The 18,939-nt window shown below is 42.9% G+C and overlaps 1 protein-coding gene across 1 annotated transcript in view; it reads left to right on the top strand.

Annotated features, from left to right (window-relative positions):
- Positions 1-14,994, top strand: part of SUSD3 (sushi domain containing 3) — a 178,209-nt gene extending 163,215 nt beyond the window's left edge. Inside the window, exon 4 of the mRNA XM_040359287.1 lies at positions 14,775-14,994. Within this exon, the coding sequence (XP_040215221.1) occupies positions 14,775-14,940 (166 nt within the window). The 3' untranslated portion in view covers positions 14,941-14,994. The remainder of the gene's footprint in view (positions 1-14,774) is intronic.
- The last annotated feature ends 3,945 nt before the right edge of the window (positions 14,995-18,939 follow it).

The following is an 18,939-nucleotide window of genomic DNA, read 5'->3' on the forward strand; positions in this document are numbered from 1 at the left end:
CATATAATCAAAAACCACATTACATTATTATTTTGAGTAAAAATGTAATGCCGCATACACACGACCGTTTTTCGGTTTGTAAAAAATGAAATTTTTAATGGCCTAGAAAAAACGAAGTTTTTTCCAACCTGATCGTTAAAACGGCCTTGCCTACAAACGATCGTGAAAAAAAAATGCTCTAGCAAAGCACGTACAACGGCACTAAAAAGGGGAAGTTCTATTCGGATGGCCCCACCCTTGGGGCTGCTTTTGCTGATTTTGTGTTAGTAAAAGACGATTTGCGTTTTTTAGTCTATTACAGCATGATGAATGTAGAACGAGCGCTCCCATCTCATAACTTGCTTCTGAGCATGCGTGTTTTTTTCACGTCGTTAAAGCCCACACACGATCATTTTTTACAACGTTAAAAACATTGTGAAAAATTAGAGCATGTTCTAAATTTTTAATGCCCATTTTTTACATCGCAAAAAATGCTCTGGAGCCCACACACGATAGTTTTCAATGACATAAAAAAATACGTAATTTTTTACAACCCGAAAAACGGTCGTGTGTATGCGGCATTATGCTTTATTGTCATTAGTTAGAAATACTGTTAAATGTATTTTTATGAATTATTTCATATGAATTACCGTATTTATCGCGGTATAACGCGCTCCCGCGTATACCGCGCACCCCTAAAGTTGCCCCCAAAATTCCTGTAAAAAAAAATGTTATATGATTTTATTACTTACAGTTTTGGTGTCTTCCCAGCGTCCATCGTCCGGTCCGGCGTCCGTCTGTGGCCTCGATGGTGTCCTCCCGGCTTCTCCAGCGTGTGCCTCAAGTCGAGTCCCCGCTTCCTGCGCTCAGTTCGAACGCCTCCGCCGACATATACCGAGTGCAGTACACTCGGGTACATTCGGCAAGGCTCGTCTTCGCTCTGTGACGTTTATGCGTGAGCACGAGCGAAGCAGAGACTAGCCGAATGTACCCGAATGTACTGCACTCGGTATATGTCGGCGCAGGATTTCAAACTGAGCGCGGGAAGCGGCTATCGGCGTATATCGCGCACCCACGATTTTCCCCTTATTTTAAGGAGAAAATAGTGTGTGATATACGCCGATAAATGCGGTATCTTAATTAATTATTAAATTATTGTCATTAAACTAAAAAATCTGTTCCTGAGCCTAATCCTGTGAACTACAGCTAAGGCAAAGATCACATAGTCTCTGGTCATCATAAACATTGTGGACTTTTCATGTTCAAGCGTATGTTAACCTCCCCAAAAAATAGACCCTGCTCCTTTAAAGCATGTTATATGACACAGTGCTTGTCCTGTGCCATTTGCCTACATTTAACACCTAAAAAAAACCTGGTTAATCCTGCCAGTTTCTCCCCTCCCATCTGTAAACTGACCACAGTAATCATGGCTGCTGAGCCCTGACACCGTGGTCAGTTTGCGTGCCTCCATTATCCGCACCCTGCTGTCACGTGTCTCCTCTGTCTCCTGTGTCCTCCTTCCTCCTTCCCTACCTGCCTGTCAGCTCATGACAGTGCCACCCCCTCCGCTCCTGCTGCTCAAATAACTCTAACCTGTATGCACCATCCCTGCTGTCTCCTTATGCACTGTCTCCCTCTGTGTGTGATTTATAAAAAAAATGCTGTAAACAGGGGTGGACTGACAACTCATGGGGCCCCCGGGCAATAGAAGATTATGGGGCCCCCGGGCTTACAGTTGGCCACCAAGCCAGGAGGCATTACAGAGGCGGGGCAGCTAAAATCTCAGGATTTTCACATCAAAAGCATGTCGGTTTTGGACATATCAGGGACAGATGTAAAAAAAACACAGATTTTTACATACTGTCCCTGGTTTTAATGAGCCTGGCAACCCTGATGGGCCCCTGAGTGGCATGGGGCCCTCGGGCAGTGCCCGAGTGCCTCAATGGTCAGTCCGCCCCTGGCTGTAAATACCTCATGTAAGAGCCGAGATCCGCGATCACTTGACATGGTCGGGTCTCTGCTCCTCTCCTTTTCCTCCCGAGTGACGTCAGCGGGGGAATCTAGGCCCCTCCCTCTGCATCTGACAGAGGAGGAAAGGAGAGACCCGGCCAGTCATGTGATTGCAGATCTCGGCTCTTACATGAGGTATTACTGCATTTTTTTTATAAATCACACACAGATGGGGACAATGCATAAGGAGACAGCGTGGATGGTGCATACTTGTTAATGTGGCTTAATAACCACTTTAAGCAAGACTAGTCAATTGATTTCAAGCAGATCCTGCAATAGGATAGGTGTCATTGACCAATGAGCAGAAATGCAAATAAGGAGGATTAATAACCAAACTGAATATTTACAGAAAATGTCAAGATTTTCACGTAACTACAGCAACGTTTGCCTGAATCTTTTAGCAGGTTTGACATGTAGCAGTTAGTGAAGGTAGCCTCTGCTCATGCATTTTTTCATCAAAGCTTAAGTTGTCAGATGTTTGTGGCACGTTTAGTAGCTATTCCAGTGATATTCCCCTTCTGCTCCCAAAGGTCTTGGCTGTCAGAAGTTTTTTGGGGGAGTTTTTAAAGGCCAACTCTGCCTTTTGGGTCATGTTACGCCTGCCATTACTTACACTTTAATAGCTAGATTCAGGTAGGGGCGCGTATCTTTAAGGCGGCCTAGCGTATCGTATTTACGCTACGCCACCTTAAGTCAGAGAGGCAAGTACTGTATTCACAAAGCACTTGCCTCCTAACTTACAGTGGCCTAGCGTAAATGGGGCCGGCGTAAGCGCGCCTAATTCAAATGAGGATGGGGGCGCGTGTTTTATGTTAATGTTTGGTGACCCGACGTGATTGACGTTTTTTACGAACGGCGCATGCGCCGTCCGTGTACATATCCCAGTGTGCATTGCTCCAAAGTACGCGGCAAGGACGTATTGGTTTCGACGTGAACGTAAATTACGTCCAGCCCCATTCACGGACAACTTATGCAAATGACGTAAAAATTTCAAATTTCGACGCGGGAACGACGGCCATACTTAACATTGGCTAGGCCACCTAGGGGGCAGCTTTATCTTTACGGCCGGCATACCTCTTACAGAAACGGCGTATCTTTACTGCGACGGGCGCACATACGTTCGTGAATCGGCGTATCTAGGCATTTACATATTCTATGCCGAACTCAACGGAAGCGCCACCTAGCGGCCAGCCTAAATATTGCACCCTAAGATACGACGACGTAGGAGACTTACGCCGCTCGTATCTTAGCCTAATTTAAGCGTATCTGGTTTCCAGAATACGCTTAAATTTACGACGGCGCAGATTCAGAGTTACGTCGGCGTATCTACTGATACGCCGACTTAACTCTCTCTGAATCTGGCTATAAGAGGAGTCAGCAGGGTCTTTATAGTTTAGAAAATATGAACCCATCTTTCCATTCTCTAGGTTGGCAGCCTATACAGTTTATCATCTTGCTGACCATGTAACGCATTGTGTGGTGGCAGGGAGCATGGACCTAAACACCCACACGCCACACTTATTTGCTCATGGCAACTTAGAGTTCTGTGCTGAGAGCGCACTCACTGCACGTTCTCAGCACAGTAACCACCAGTCTGTCATAGACAACTACCGGTCTCTCTTATGATGGGGAGCCAGCAAGATAACTTTCTGATCATGTGACTATTTTGAGAGCCAGTCACAGTAATCACATCATCAGGAAGTCCACCCTGCCTGCCGACATTCAGACCCAGTGCCATGGGGAGGAGGCAGGAAGGGGTTAGAAAAGTAGAAGTGCATAGAACGCCAACAGGATGCCACCTTCTGCAGTGTACCTTGGCATTAGTCTTTTCTAAGTTGATCACAGGACAGAGCTCGTACATCATCATTCGTGTGCATCCAGGAGAAAAAATTATGATTTTGTTTAGTTCTGGCCACAAGCCAGTGTCATCAGAAATTCCCAAATAGGAATGAGGTTTGGCTTTTGGCTGAAAAGTTTGCAGGTGTGCCACTAGAAATAAGGACAACCTATATTGTGTGCCAGTAATTTTTAGGAATGGATAACCCAGGGTTGAGTTCACAGAAGCCATACTTTATATATATATATATACATACAGGGGCGGACTGACAACTCATGGGGCCCCCAGGCAATAGAAGATTATGGGGCTCCCGGGCAATAGGAGATTATGGGGCCCCCAGGCATTAGATTATAGGACCACACAGTACTGTATACACACACACATACAGTATACACACAAAGTATACACAGTACACACACACACACTGAGAAGGTACTGGAGAGACAGGGCAGCTATAATCTTCAGATTTTTAGACCAAAAGAATGTCTGTAATGGACATTTCAGGGACAGATGTAAAAAAAACACAGGTTTTGACATACTGTCCCTGGTTTTACTAAGGCTGACAACCCTGATGGGGCCCCCTAGTGGCATGGGGCCCCCAGGCAGTGCCCGAATGGTCAGTCTGCCCCTGTGTGTGTGTATATGTATATATTTATATATATATATATATATATATATATATATATATATATATTATTCCGGTATTGGTGCATGTCCCCCATGGCAGCACTTTCCATGCCTTTTGTTTGACAATACCTTACTTATTTGCCCTACCAATGGCCAGAGCTGAAAAACAATATTTATCCTTCATAGACTTCAGTGGGATTCACTGAAACGTTCTTTAACCCTCCTGGCGGTATCCCCGAGCGTGACTCGGGGTGGATTTTTTCTGCTAAAATAGGTAACCCCGAGTCACGCTCAGGGTAGCTATGCAGAGCCTGCAGCGCGCGCTGGCTTACCTTGTTCCTGGATCCAGCAATGCCACCGCGCTGTGTGAGCGAGCGGGACCTCGCTCGATTCACACAGTGTCCTCCTGTGCCGTCGATCTCTGTTCCCTGCGACGTTACGACGCACGGGAGCGGAGATCGGCGCCAAATTCTAAAACGTAAACAAACACTATACATACAGTATACTGTAATCTTATAGATTACAGTACTGTATGTAAAAAATACACACCCCCCTTGTCCCTAGTGGTCTGCCCAGTGCCCTACATGTTCTTTTATATAATAAAAACTGTTCTTTCTGCCTGCAAACTGTAGATTGTCCATAGCAACCAAAAGTGTCCCTTTACGTCAAAAATGGTTTTAGAGCAGCTAGAAAACAGCGATAATAAATTATAATCACTTCCTCCTATCACAGATGCCTTCTCATCCTCGGACGAGATGAGAAGACGTCTGTGATAGGCGGAAAACAGAACAGAGGCGCTGCTGGGAAAATTTGTGTTCCGCCTATCACAGAACACTCTGAAGAGAAGGCGCGGCTTTCAAATCATTGATGCTCGCGCTGGCAACATGGAGACTGTCACCGCTGGAAAAAAAAGTGAGTGTTTGCGGTTATTGCACTGGGGGGCAACAAGTTCAGGCACAGTGGGGGCAAGTGATGACACAGTGAGAGGCAAGTGAGGGGCAAGTGATGGTACAGTGAGGGGCAAGTGATGGCAATGTGGGGGCATGTAATGTAATGGCACAGTGGCACAGTGAGGAATGTAATGTAATGGCACAGTCGGGGTATGTAATGTAATGGCACAGTGAGGAATGTAATGTAATGGCACAGTCGGGGCATGTAATGTAATGGCACAGTGAGGAATGTAATGTAATGGCACAGTCGGGGCATGTAATGTAATGGCACAGTGAGGAATGTAATGTAATGGCACAGTGAGGAATGTAATGTAATGGCACAGTGAGATTTGAAAAAGCCTGTTTCTGTCAGCGGTTCTGGCTACCCCTCAGCTTCCAGAAAGACTAATAAGAAGGGGGTAGTCTTTTACGGCGAGTATATACCAAAATCAAAATTTTTCCTGGAAAATTAGGGGGTCGTCTTATACGCCCAGTCGTCTTATACGCCGGAAAATACGGTATTTGTTATAATTATTTATTATATTATAATTTATAATTTTGTTTTAAAAAAAATGTCATACCCGGGATGCCTATTAGATTCTTGTTTGGTCAGATTTAAGTGAGTTATTCCTAAGGATTACAGGCCTACAGTATAAAACGCCAAATTTCCTTGCAAATAATGGTACCGCTTTTGGTACGTAATTCCAGACAGAATCATACCGCCAGGGAGGTTAACTTCAAGTAAGATTTGTAAAACTGTTCGTGAACCAAGCCCCAGCAGACTCGCTCATCGTTGTTCACGAATACAGTCAACAAAAATTTCTGCTGAAAATCCTGAGGGCGGTGGTGTTTAATATTGCTTCTTGTTGTTCTGTAGCAGAAATGGTACATATGAGTTACAATTCCTTCACCCCCAACTAATTAATTTGTTCTGACACCTGGAAAAGAGACGTCGATTAGACTTCACTTTAATCGGCCCGGGGAACATTATGTTTTCACTCGGCTTAAATTGAAATTGTGTTATAGTTAATTAAGTGGAAAGTATAAACTAAAAATAAATGAAGAGAAGGCAAAGCAGAGGAGAAGAAAAGACGCAGGGAATTATCATCAAAACATAGTTTTCTAACATGTTGGGGAAAATTAAATTCACTCAATACCATTCATATTCAAAGTAAAAAAAAAAGTGTTTAATTCTGGATTTGTTCAGTTGTTTGATTTTATTAACTCTATAGAATTTTTCATTTATTTTATAATCTTCTACTTTAGAGGAAATTGAATTAGGTAACCTGTGTTTAGGAAGGGTTATAGAATGACAGTTCGCAGATGGCACTCATTCCCCAGCAAAGGAAAGCTAATTAATACCTGTTTATAATATTTCATTAAGAATAGAAGTCTCTTTTTGCATTAATTTTCCAATATGTGGGAAAGCCGGCAGAATTTTTTAACGACGTTTTAAACTATGTCTTTTTCGGGTTGTAAAAAATGATCGTGTGTGGGCTAAAATTACGTTAAAAACCTGCGCATGCTCAGAAGCAAGTTATGAGATGGGAGCGCTCGTTTTGGTAGAACTACCGTTCATAATGGAGTAAGCACATTCATCACGCTGTAACAGACAGAAAAGCGCGAATCGTCTTTTACTAACACAAAATCAGCGTCATCCGTCATCCGCATGAAACTTCCCCTTTATAGTGCCGTCGTACGTGTTGTACGTCACCGTGCTTTGCTAGAGCATTTTTTAAAAACGATGGTGTGTGGGCAACGTCGTTTTAATAATGAAGTTGGAAAAACTTTGTTTTTTCTACATGCCGAAAAACTTCGGTTTTTTTCATGCCGAAAAAATGATCGTGTGTACGCGGCATTAGACTTTATTCACACCTAAGCATTTTCAAAGCTTCTAAATACTCAAAATTCAAAATGCCAAGCTTTTCTATTGTGTCGTTTGAAGCGTAAAGCTAAACAAAAGTACATGAGCATAATTTTGAACTTGAAGCTTTGTCCCCAATAGAGTTCAATAGGAGCTCCTGAAAGAAGCTTGAAAATGGTGGGGAAACGTTTGTATTGAGAAAAGAAAAAGGGGGGTTCCCCTGGGTGGACTTTTAAGGCACTAATAATATTTCAAAATATACAGGATATTGAGAGTAAAAAAGGTTTTATTCACAATTGTACATATTCATCAAAAAATGTTTAAATATTAAATTAAAATACAGAGTTCCAAAGATTGTCACCATATAGGTAAATACAAGAAGAACCGTCTTTACACCCAGTAACGTTTGTATTGTACATTTTTCCCTAGTAACCAGCTTTCCATTGGCTAAAATAATAATAAAAAAAAAAAAACACTCAAGCCACAGATACCTGCAAAAATGCTTAAAAAAACCTGTACAAACATTTTAAAAAAAACTGTAAAAGGATCAAAGATACTCAGCTCTAGAGTGATTTCAGCCTAAGTAAAAATAATTAATACAATGATAAATATGACCTTAAAAGTTGACATCAACAAACACAAAGTCAAGCTCAGCATTACTTTTTGAGCTATGTCTTCATTAGGGTAGTTTCTAATTAATATGATAGTCTTGTGCAAAACAGAATTTTTTATATTCTGTTTATTACTTCCATTAGCCAGCATAATGAATGTTGTTATAGCAATATTCATAAAACACCATTAGAGAATGTGGCATTCAAATGAACAAGTTGCAGCTGATTAGTTTCTTAATCAGAGTATTATATCCCTCCGTTCCACTGAGCATCCTAAAAAGCTGCTTTAGCATCCCCCATAGGGTAATAATAATAGCCCAAATTATGGCTCAAGGGCTGTGTGGACCAGGACTGGGTTTTTCCTTCATACATCAGGTTATGTAAGAGTGGAATTGTGTGATGTAAAAAATTAAACATGTGAGGAATCAGCATCTGCATGTGAGGCCATTAGAACCTATAAAAGCTGGTTGCCTTCCTCTGCAGTACGTGCAATTAGGCAAAATTTGCATTTAGGAGTAACTTCAGCATAATTAATTCAAGCAATCACTACAAACCTCTATTTCTCATGCAGTGGAAGAAATTCTAATATGCAGTCCATCGCCTGATGTCATCACAAACTATGTAAAATATAGAATGCCACCAGTCCTCCCAAGAAGTTCCATTCACCATTTATTGTAAAAGGTTATGTCACATGGTTCGTGATAATGTTTCAGGGCATCACAGGCTTCCTCTGTCATGGCAACATGTTGCCTTGACTAAAGGACTTTCCAAGGCTTCAAAACACTCTAGGTAATATCACTGTAAAAGAAAGTTGGGGGGGGGGGGGGGGTTCAGTGTAATGGGATTACCCTTTCTTCTGGACTATCCTTTCCAAAACATGTTCTCCAAAAACTGCCTCTCAACACTACTGTTCCATTCAAGCATGACTTGCACCCAACTCCGGGTTGCTCACACGAAACCTAATTAAGGGTAATGTCACCATCCTTCCATCGAGATTGTGGGTAATGCCAAATAGCCTAAATCTCATGAGATGATGCCCCAGAACAGGGTAGAAGCATAATTTTTTGCGTGATTTGTGCTACTTAGCATCTCATGAGATTTCTTTAGAAAGATGGCGACATCAGGCCGTGCAATACGGAAGCCATGGGTAAGAAAAGTACTCAAACTTTTTTCCCTTTTCTTCAGCATTTTGGCACTGGGGATGACTTCAGTAAATAGAGTGCAAGGTTCTCTTTATAAAGAGACCAGCTACCAGATACTTTACGGTCCATGGAGATGTAATTCCTCTTTTAGGGTACTGTCCAAAGTTGCAACTATACTGGATAGATGTTCTCAATACCATCAGTAGGATATTCCAGGTTAACATCCAGGCGGATCCTAAACATGTCTACTAAGGCCTAGATTCAGGTACGGCCGATCTACGTTGCGCGGGAGTAGCGTACAGTATTTACGCTACGCCGCCGCAGCTTAGAGAGGCAAGTGCTGTATTCACAAAGCACTTGCCTCCTAAGTTACGGCGGCGTAGCGTAAATGGGCCGGCGTAAGAGCGCGTAATTCAAAGTAGGCTGTAGGGGGCATGTTGTATTTAAATGAGGCTTGACCCCACGTAGATGCATGGCCGAACGAATGACGCATGCGCGCGCATGCTCAGTATCACGTCGTATTTACGCCCAAAAATACGTCGGCTCAATGCCTGTGACGTGAACGTAATTTACGCGTAATTCTTGGCAAAAATCTCTTGCCGCCCGAGTGTACAGACACTCCTTTCAAATAAACCACGGTTCTTTTGAAAGGCAAGAACGTAGTTACGTCATCGCGTACGACGAGCATTCACTCGTCACATTCGATGCCATCTCCGTCATCTTGCTGCACCCTACCTATGCCTAGGAAGTTCCCACACATGCGTCAAAGTAATTTCGAGATTGCGTGAGTTTCCACGGCGACAGGTAAGTATACACAATCAGGTTTCTCAGCAGGAAAACACTGCAGAGAATCATGACGAGAAAATAGAGAGCAGGCTCTCTATTTTTTTTCGTCAAGATTTTAGGCAGTTTTCTTGACGAGAAACCTGAAAGCCTCGTACACACGCTCGGTATACTCGGCAAGAAAGCTCTGCCAGCAGTTTTCTTGCTGGTTCTTGCTGAATAAACCGAGCGTGTGTACGAGGCTTTACACTGGATTTATAGTGTGTTACTGTTGTTATTACTCTGAAGGGAATACATACAATTCTCAATGGTGGAAGGTGGAACTATAACATTATTGTTGTTGACATGTATTATCTGGAACCTGTACTATTTGTTCTGTTTGCTCTTTTCTCAAAAAACTTCTTTGAGATAAAAAAAAAAGGCCCAAAGCATTGCACAGCTCATAAAATGCTGTCCCCTACAGCAACCAGTGAGACTTTTACTTCGACTATGAGTATTAAAATTTTAAATTCAGTTGTTTCCCATGGCCTATTGTACTTTGGACTTACAACAGAAAGGAAGACCACCTTGGTCGAAACGCATCAGAGCCACTTATATCTATTGGGATGTATTGTATTCTGTACATGTTTGATGTCACGTGTTTTTAATGTTCAGTCATTTTCACTACATTTATGTTGAAGGGGACTTTTTAAACCTTCCCAATAAACACTTTTATATTTACTTGTGTGTATACTTAACTATTTACTCCTTGGGTGTCACAAAGCCCTGGTGCTCCTCGCCATTTCCCGTTCTCCCTTGTGGATTTTGTTGTACATCAATTGGGGCTGGCACCCACCATTGGCAAATCATTAGCTGTAAGTGGGATATTTACACTGAGCTAAATTTTAAATGCAACACTTTTGTGTTTGCCCCCTATTTATCATGAGTTGAATGTAAAGATCTGTGACTTTTTCTATGTACACAGAAGGCCTATTTCTTTCAAATATTGTTCAAAAATCTGTGTTAGTGAGCACTTCTCCTTTGCCGAGATAATCCATCCACCTCACAGGTGTGGTATGTCAAAATGCTGATTAGACAGCATGATTATTGCACAGGTGTGCCTTAGACTGATCACAATAAAGGCCACTCTAAGGCCCCGTACACATGACAAAACATGTATGCTGAAACTGGTCCGCGGGCCAGTTTCAGCATACATGTTCGGTCGTGTGTAGGCGCGAGCGGGCCGAATTCCAGCAAACATTTGCCCGCCGGGCCTTTTCCCAGCAGACAAATATTCCTGGACGTGTTTTAAAACCGTCCGCTGGAATCTTGCCCGCTCGGACATGTACGGTCGTCAGTACAGACCTACCGTACATGTCCGAGCGCCCGCCGTCCCTTGCATGCGTCGAATGACTTCGACGCATGCGTGGAAGCCTTTAACCTCCCTGGCGGTATGATTCTTTCAGAAAAAACATGCTGAAAGCGGTACCATTATTTGCAAGGAAATTTGGCGTTTTATATTGTAGGTCTGTCATTTTTAGAAATAACTCACTTAAATCTGACCAAACAAGCTTCTAATAGGCATCCCGGGTATGACATTTTTTTTAAAACAAAATTATAAATTATAATATAATAAATAATTATAAATAATTATAACAAATAATAATATAATGTAATCAAATCAAAATCACTGAAATTTGCTCAGTTGCAGAATTGTTGCTGTCATTATTTTTATTTTTTTATGACGAATTTCCCCACAAATTGCTATCGCACAATTCTGCAAGTGATTATAATTTATTATCGCTGTTTTTTAGCTGATCTAAAACTATTTTTGACATAAAGGGACACTTTTGGTTGCTATGGACAATCTACAGTTTGCAGGGAGAAAGAAACGTTTTTATTATATAAAATGACATGCATGACACAGGACAGACCACTAGGGACAAGGGGGGTGTGTTTTTTTTACATACAGTACTGTAATCTATAAGATTACAGTATACTGTATGTATAGTGTTTGTTTACTTTTTTGAATTTGGCGCCGTTCTCCGTCCCCGTGCGTCGTAACGTCGCAGGGAACGGAGATCAGCGTCACACGGAGGCACTGTGTGAATCGAGCGAGGTCCTGCTCGCTCACACAGCGCGGTGGCATCGCTGGATCCAGGGACAAGGTAAGTAAAACTCCCTGTACATCCAGCGAGGCGAGCCCGAGTCTGACTCGGGGTTACCGATCCTAGCCCAAAAATCTCACCCCGAGTCAGACTCGGGAACACCGCCCAGGAGGTTAAATGGCAGGCCCGCCCACGTCGCCGCGTCATCGCCGCGTCATCGTCGCGGCGACGACGCGGACACGCCCCGCGTAGTGTTTACGCGCGGACTTCTGTACGATGGTTAGTACAACCATCGTACAGAAGCCCTCTGGCAGGCATGTACGGTGAAAACGGTCCGACGGACCGCTTTCATCGTACATGTTTGCTCGTTAGTACCCGGCCTAAAATGTGCAGTTTTAGGGCCAGTTCACACCAGACGCAGTTCCATGTGCTTTTTTTCTGCACAAAATGCATGCACATTGTTTTCCATGTATTCCAGTGGCTCTAGTTCACACCATGCAGTCAGTTTCCGGTCAGTTTCTGCACCGGAAACTGACTGCCTGGTGTGAACTAGAGCCAACTAGAGCCATTGGAATACATGGAAAACACTGTGCATGCATTTTGTGCAGAAAAAATTAACACGAAACTGTACGGATCTGCGTCTGGTATGAACTGGCCCTTACTGTATTGGGGGGTCAGCAAACCAGCCAGTATCTGGTGTGACCAACATTTTCCTCATTCACTGCAGCACATCTCCTTTGCATACAGTTGATCAGGTTGTTGATTGTGGCCTGTGGAATGTTGGTCCATCCCTCTTCAATGGCTGTGGGAAGTTGCTGGATATTGGCAAGGACTTGAACATGCTGTCGTATACGCCGATCCAGAGCATCCCAAACATGCTCAATGGGCGACATGTCTGAGTATGCTGGCCATGCAAGAACTGGGATGTTTTCAGCTTCCAGGAATTGTGTACAGATCCTTGCAACATTGGGCCGTACATTATCATGCTGCAACATGAGGTGATGGACGTGGATGAATGGCACAACAATGGGCCTCAGGATCTCATTGCGATATCTCTGTGCATTCAAAATACCATCAATAAAATGCACCTGTGTTTGTTGTCCATAGCCACTCGATCCACAACTTTGACATCAGCAAATCGCTCACCCACACAAGGCCATACATGCTGTCTGCCATCTGCCCTGTACAGTGAAAACCGAGATTCATCCGTGAAGAGAACACTTCTCCAAAGTGTCAGACGCCATTGAATGTGAGCATTTGCCCATTCAAGTCAGTTACAACGACGTCAGGTTGAGACCCCGATGAGTACAAAAATCATCAAGATGAGCTTCCCTGAGATGGTTTCTGACAGTTTGTGCAGAAATTCTTTGGTTAGGCAAACCGATTGTTGCAGCAGCTGTCCAGGCGGCTGGTCTCAGACAATCTTGGAGGTGGTGATGCTGGATATGGCGGTCCTGGGCTGGTGTGGCTACAAGTGGTCTGTGGTAGTGAGGCTGGTTGGATGTACTGCCAAATTCTCTGAAACGCCTTTGGAGATGGCTTATGGTAGAGAAATGAACATTCAATTCAGGGGGAATAGCTCTGGTGGACATTCTTGCAGTCAGCATGCCAATTGCGCGCTCCCTCAAAACTTGTGACATCTGACATTGTGGTGTGTGATAAAACTGCACATTTTAGAGTTGCCTTTTATTGTGGCCATCCTAAAGGCCCCATACACACGAGAGAATTTATCCGCGGATACGGTCCAGCGGACCGTTTCCACGGATAAATCCTCTCAAAGATTTCCGCAGATTTCGATGCGATGGAGTGTACACACCATCGCATTGAAATCCGCGCGGAAATCCTCTGGCGATGACGTGTCGCTCCGTCGCCGCGATTATGACGCGGCGACGGGCGCGACGCTGTCATATAAGGAATTCCACGCATGCGTCAAATCATTACGACGCGTGCGGGGAATCCCTTTGGACAGATGGATCCGGTGAGTCTGTACAGACGAGCCGATCCATCCGTTGGAATGGATTCCAGCAGATGGATTTGTTGTGCATGTCAGCAAATATCCGATCTGCTGGAATCCATCCCAGAGGAGATTTCTCCGCGGAAACAGATCCGCTGGCGTGTACACACCATAGGATCTATCCACAGAAACCCATTTGCTGGGATTTATCTGCGGATGGATTCTATGGTGTGTATGGGGCCTAAGTCACACCTGTGCAATAATCATGCTGTCTAATCAGCATCTTGATATGCCACACCTGGTGGATAGATTATCTTCAACAAAGGAGAAGTGCTCACTATTTGATAGAAATTGGCCTTTTGTGTACATAGAAAAAGTCGTAGTTCATTGCGTTCAGCTCATGATAAATAGGGGCAAACACAAAAGTGTTGCGTTTATAATTTTGCTCAGTGTGTGTGTGTGTATATATATATATATATATATATATATATATATATATATATATATATAAATATATAGCACGTTGGGCTTCATTTCTGCTCTTTTCATTGCCAACCATATAATGATAAGTGTATTTTAAATGACACCTATTTAGCGGCGTGAGAATGTGTTTCTTTTTCATATATGAATCATGTATGCATACAATACACATCGAACCACAGCACTTCTTTTCTATCAAATACATTGTAGCATAAGTGGCTTCTCAAACAATAACGTTGTGACTGGGAAAACAGAAAAAAAGCTTGTACGTGATCAAAATGTCTTCATGTTAATAATCGCAGCCCCAGAGAATCAAAATGTAACATTTGTAGAAGGTATTCTTCGAATATGACATGGGAGCGAAGCTTGTCCTGTGATGTGTTGGGAAGAGATGGTACATTGAGAATATGCATATTGCGTGGCTGTGCCTCCCTACATTGATCTAATCTTTTGTCATTTCCCATTGTGCAGAGACAAGGTCGTATGGCATCAATTAGAATGCGAGGAACTGGAGAACATGCAGGCGGCATATTTTGCAATGAAAGGGGGAAATAACAACAACAACAAGCCAGCGAGGCGGCCGAGAATCGACGAATGGCTTAATATGGTTTATGAGAACCAAGGGTTTTGTAGGTGAGCTTTAAATAAAACAGACCTTTGTTGTGTGTATGAATGATTGGAAAGATACAAAGAGCTGCACAATTCCTTCCTTTTACTAGACAAGAGGCATATTTAACATTTTGACAAAAAAATTGTCTAAAGAGCTTCTAATTAAAAATATTAAGAAATATAAAAAACTGCAATCGGAACTGAAGATATTTCAGACAGAGATGATATTGGAGCTGTGGGGAAGGGAGAAAACGTCTACATACTGTACAGCTGAATTTCTTTCTAGTAAGAGAGAAGTGTAGGCAAAATCAAGTGTTTATGGGCATTTTTAAAGTCACAAACATTTGGAGTGTGCTGTTCTCAAGCCCCAATTTGGCTCACCCTCTTAAAAGACCACCAGCAGGGGCCTTTCCTACCCCCCATAGACTGCACAAATTTAAGGGGAAAAAGTTGGCTGCATGCCTTGGAATTTCAAACACTGGTAACTTTATTCACCTAGATCAAACAAAAAGGTCCTGCTTGGGACGGGACCTCCACCACTAATGTGTTTCATTATCCAGTCTGGGTTTAATCGTAGGGGTGAAGAGGAGCAGGAGTGTATATATAGGATCATTAATATGTATATATATATATATATATATATATATATATATATATATATATATATATATATAATTAGGACTGTGGAAATTAAAGATTCATTCCTTGATAAATCGTTCATTTTTTTGATCGATCAAAATTCTTTAGATCGGTACTAGTGGTGCACCGGATCGTAAATGATCCGTGATCCGAACGGGTCACCATATGCGGAACGGCACACCACGTGATCCACGGAGCTCCGCTGCTGCCTCAGTGATAGGAAAGGCCGCAGCTTGGGCCTAGCTCCCAGAGCGGCGGCCATCTTGGTCCACCTGGCGATGGCCTAGGTGAGCCTAGAGTGGCACGCTGACGTCATCAACCGGCCTCAACTGCTCGTGTGCTTCTCTGGTAAGACTAAGCAAGCACTAATCTTCCTATACAGTGGGGGAGATGTGGACTATATTACAGTGGGGAGATGTCTGTGGATAATACAGTGGGGGGAGATGTCTGTGGATATTACAGTGGGGGAGATGTCTGTGGATATTACAGTGGAGGAGATGTCTGTGGATATTACAGTGGGGAGATGTCTGTGGATATTACAGTGGGGATAGGGGAGATGTCTGTGGATATTACAGTGGGGGAGATGTCTGTGGATAATACAGTGGGGGAGATGTCTGTGGATATTACAGTGGGGGAGATGTCTGTGGATATTACAGTGGGGGAGATGTCTGTGGATATTACAGTGGGGGAGATGTCTGTGGATATTACAGTGGGGACTATATATGGTGGTGATCCGAAAAATGTATGTGCGTTATAATAATCGAAATTAGTCAATTAATCGATTAAAAAAAAATTGATTAATCGAACACGAAAATTGTAATCAGTAACAGCCCTAATATATATATATATATATATATATATATATATATACAGGCGGGCCCCAGGTTACAAACAAGATAGGGACTGTAGGTTTGTTCTTAAGTTGAATCTGTTTGTAAGTTGGAACAGGTAAATTTTTTAAGTGTAGCTCCAACCAAAGAAAAATATTTTTAAGGTTTTGGATAGCATAGGGAAGGGTTATCACCCCTGTAACATTTATTTTGCTGTCTGTGCCCCTGTTTAGAACATTTCACCTAACTTTCTGTCCCAATGACAATTAGATTTTGAAAATGTTTTTTTTTTTAGTAAAACAAGGATTGGTGATAAAAAATCAGTGGAGAAACCTTTTTCCCATTTTAATGTCTTCCTAGGGGTAGATTTCCTCTCACTTCCTGTTGTCTCACACCGTTTGTAAGTAGGAGTCGTTTGTAAGTTGGATGTTTGTAAGTAGGGGACCGCCTGTACATGTATATAGCATCTAACAAATTAAGTACACCCCTCACATTTATGTAAATATTTTATTATATATTTTCATGTGACACTGAAGAAATTACAATTTGCTACAATGTAAAGTAGTGAGTGTACAGCTTGTATAATGGTGTAAATGTGCTGTCCCCTCAAAATAACTCAACATACAGCCATTAAACGCTCTTGGGTTTAATTTGAGGGTATGTACATTAAAATCGAAAAAGGGTTTAGGAATTACAGCTTTTGGGAATAGCCACCTCCCCTTATTCAAGGGACCAAAAGTAACTGGAGAATCAAATCAAAAGCTGTTTCATGACTAGATGTGGGCTACTCCTTCATTATTTCTTCATCAATTAAGAAGGTAAAAGGTTTGGAGTTGATTCTAAGTGTGATATTTGCGTTTGGAATTTATTGCTGTGAACCTAAATTATGCATTCAAAGGAGCTGTCCATGCAAGTTAAACAGGCCATTGTAAGGCCTTGTACACACGACCGAGGAACTCGATGGGCGAAACACATCGTTTTGCTCGTCGAGTTCCTTGTTAGGCTGTCGAGCAGCATCTTTGGAATGGTGAGAAGAGCGTTGTGTATACCGCTCCTTCACCGCTCCTTCCCATTGAAAACAATGGGACACCGCGGTAATACGGCCGGCAATGCACCTCTGCCGGCGGTATTAACCCTTGTTCGGCCTCTAGCGGGGGTTAATACCGCACCGCTAGCGGCCGAATACTGCAGCAATTCAGACGATAAAGCGCCGCTAAAAATAGCAGGGCTATACCGCTACCGCACACACTGCCCCAGTGTGAAAGGGGCCTTATTGTGCTTTGCACCTCCTTTATAAAAATCTTTCAATGTCGAGATTACAAGTAAGACTCTTTTGTTACATTTTTGTTACCCCTTACTGCCTGTAGGTCGGCCTTGACACTGGATGCCAATAGGCAAGTCTCCTGTTTGGTTCTTTACTGTGAATGGCTACACAGTGATGACATATATAGGAGCCCACCTTTCCACCTCCCGATCATCGGTAGTTGACTGTGAGTTGTTGCTGCCAGCTCAATAGGGTGACCACATTTCCAAACTACCATTCAGGGACACCCCCCTTCCCAAAAATCAGTTTGTGGTGTAACGAATCACAGCACAGTGATTGGATACACGAGGCGGGATTTATGATTTCTCCAATTACAAGCAGGGGGCGGAAACTATGCTCCTCCAGGCATTCCTGGCCAGGACAGGTACTGTCAGTAAGTAAAGCGGTGATGTGGCAGCCTTTTTTGGGGGCATTCGTTTGGCTTGGGGGGTGGCTGTGTCAGTTTCATTCCGGGACACTGTATTGTCATGGAATGAAGGTGCCCGGGACAGACCTGCAAATTGCGGGACTGTCCAGGGCAATCCGGGACACGTGGTCACCCTACAGCTCAATCACACTTCTAGGGGAGCTAATAGAGGTTGCCTCAGAATAAAATAGTGACGCTTATATGCCACATGTATTCAATTCTGCCGTTCTGATCCTTAGTGTTCCCCATTCCTCCCTTTCTGTTAACATTCAAATGATCCTGACAAAGAAGGCTCAGGAGACCACTGTAACTAAATCAGAAGAATCAAGCAGTGAAGAGAAGCACTGACTGATTATCACAATATTGTCCCAGTCATGCTTGCATTTTTTTTCTTGCTTAGTCTATAGCAGTGACATCAGACTGCTGATTCAGCATCTCTTGTCAGAGGCTTTGGTATGTGTTAAAAGCGATGATGAAACAGAGAACACTTGGGGCCTCAGGAGGCAATGAGGAGAGCACTGGGAGATCCTAGGGATAAAGTGGAATTTTATTAGGATGTACAGGTAAGCTGGCCATACGCACATAGATTTCTTTTGTGGGACCATGGAGAACGAACGTAGCCACCATCTAATAGGACTTCAGATCACAGCAGCTGAAAAAAAAAATATGAAGATTTGGAGGGGGCTGAGAGCAAAAGAAGGTGCTTTCATGGGTTAAGTATACATACTCGAATAGAATGTTTTTAAAGGCTAACTTCACCCTAAGAAAAATATATTTTTGCTGGAAAAAAATTAGGGCTGGGGAAATTAAAGATTAATTCCTCGATTA

This window comes from Rana temporaria, chromosome 7 (genome assembly GCF_905171775.1).
Source record: "Rana temporaria chromosome 7, aRanTem1.1, whole genome shotgun sequence".
NCBI classification, from domain to species: Eukaryota; Metazoa; Chordata; class Amphibia; order Anura; family Ranidae; genus Rana; species Rana temporaria.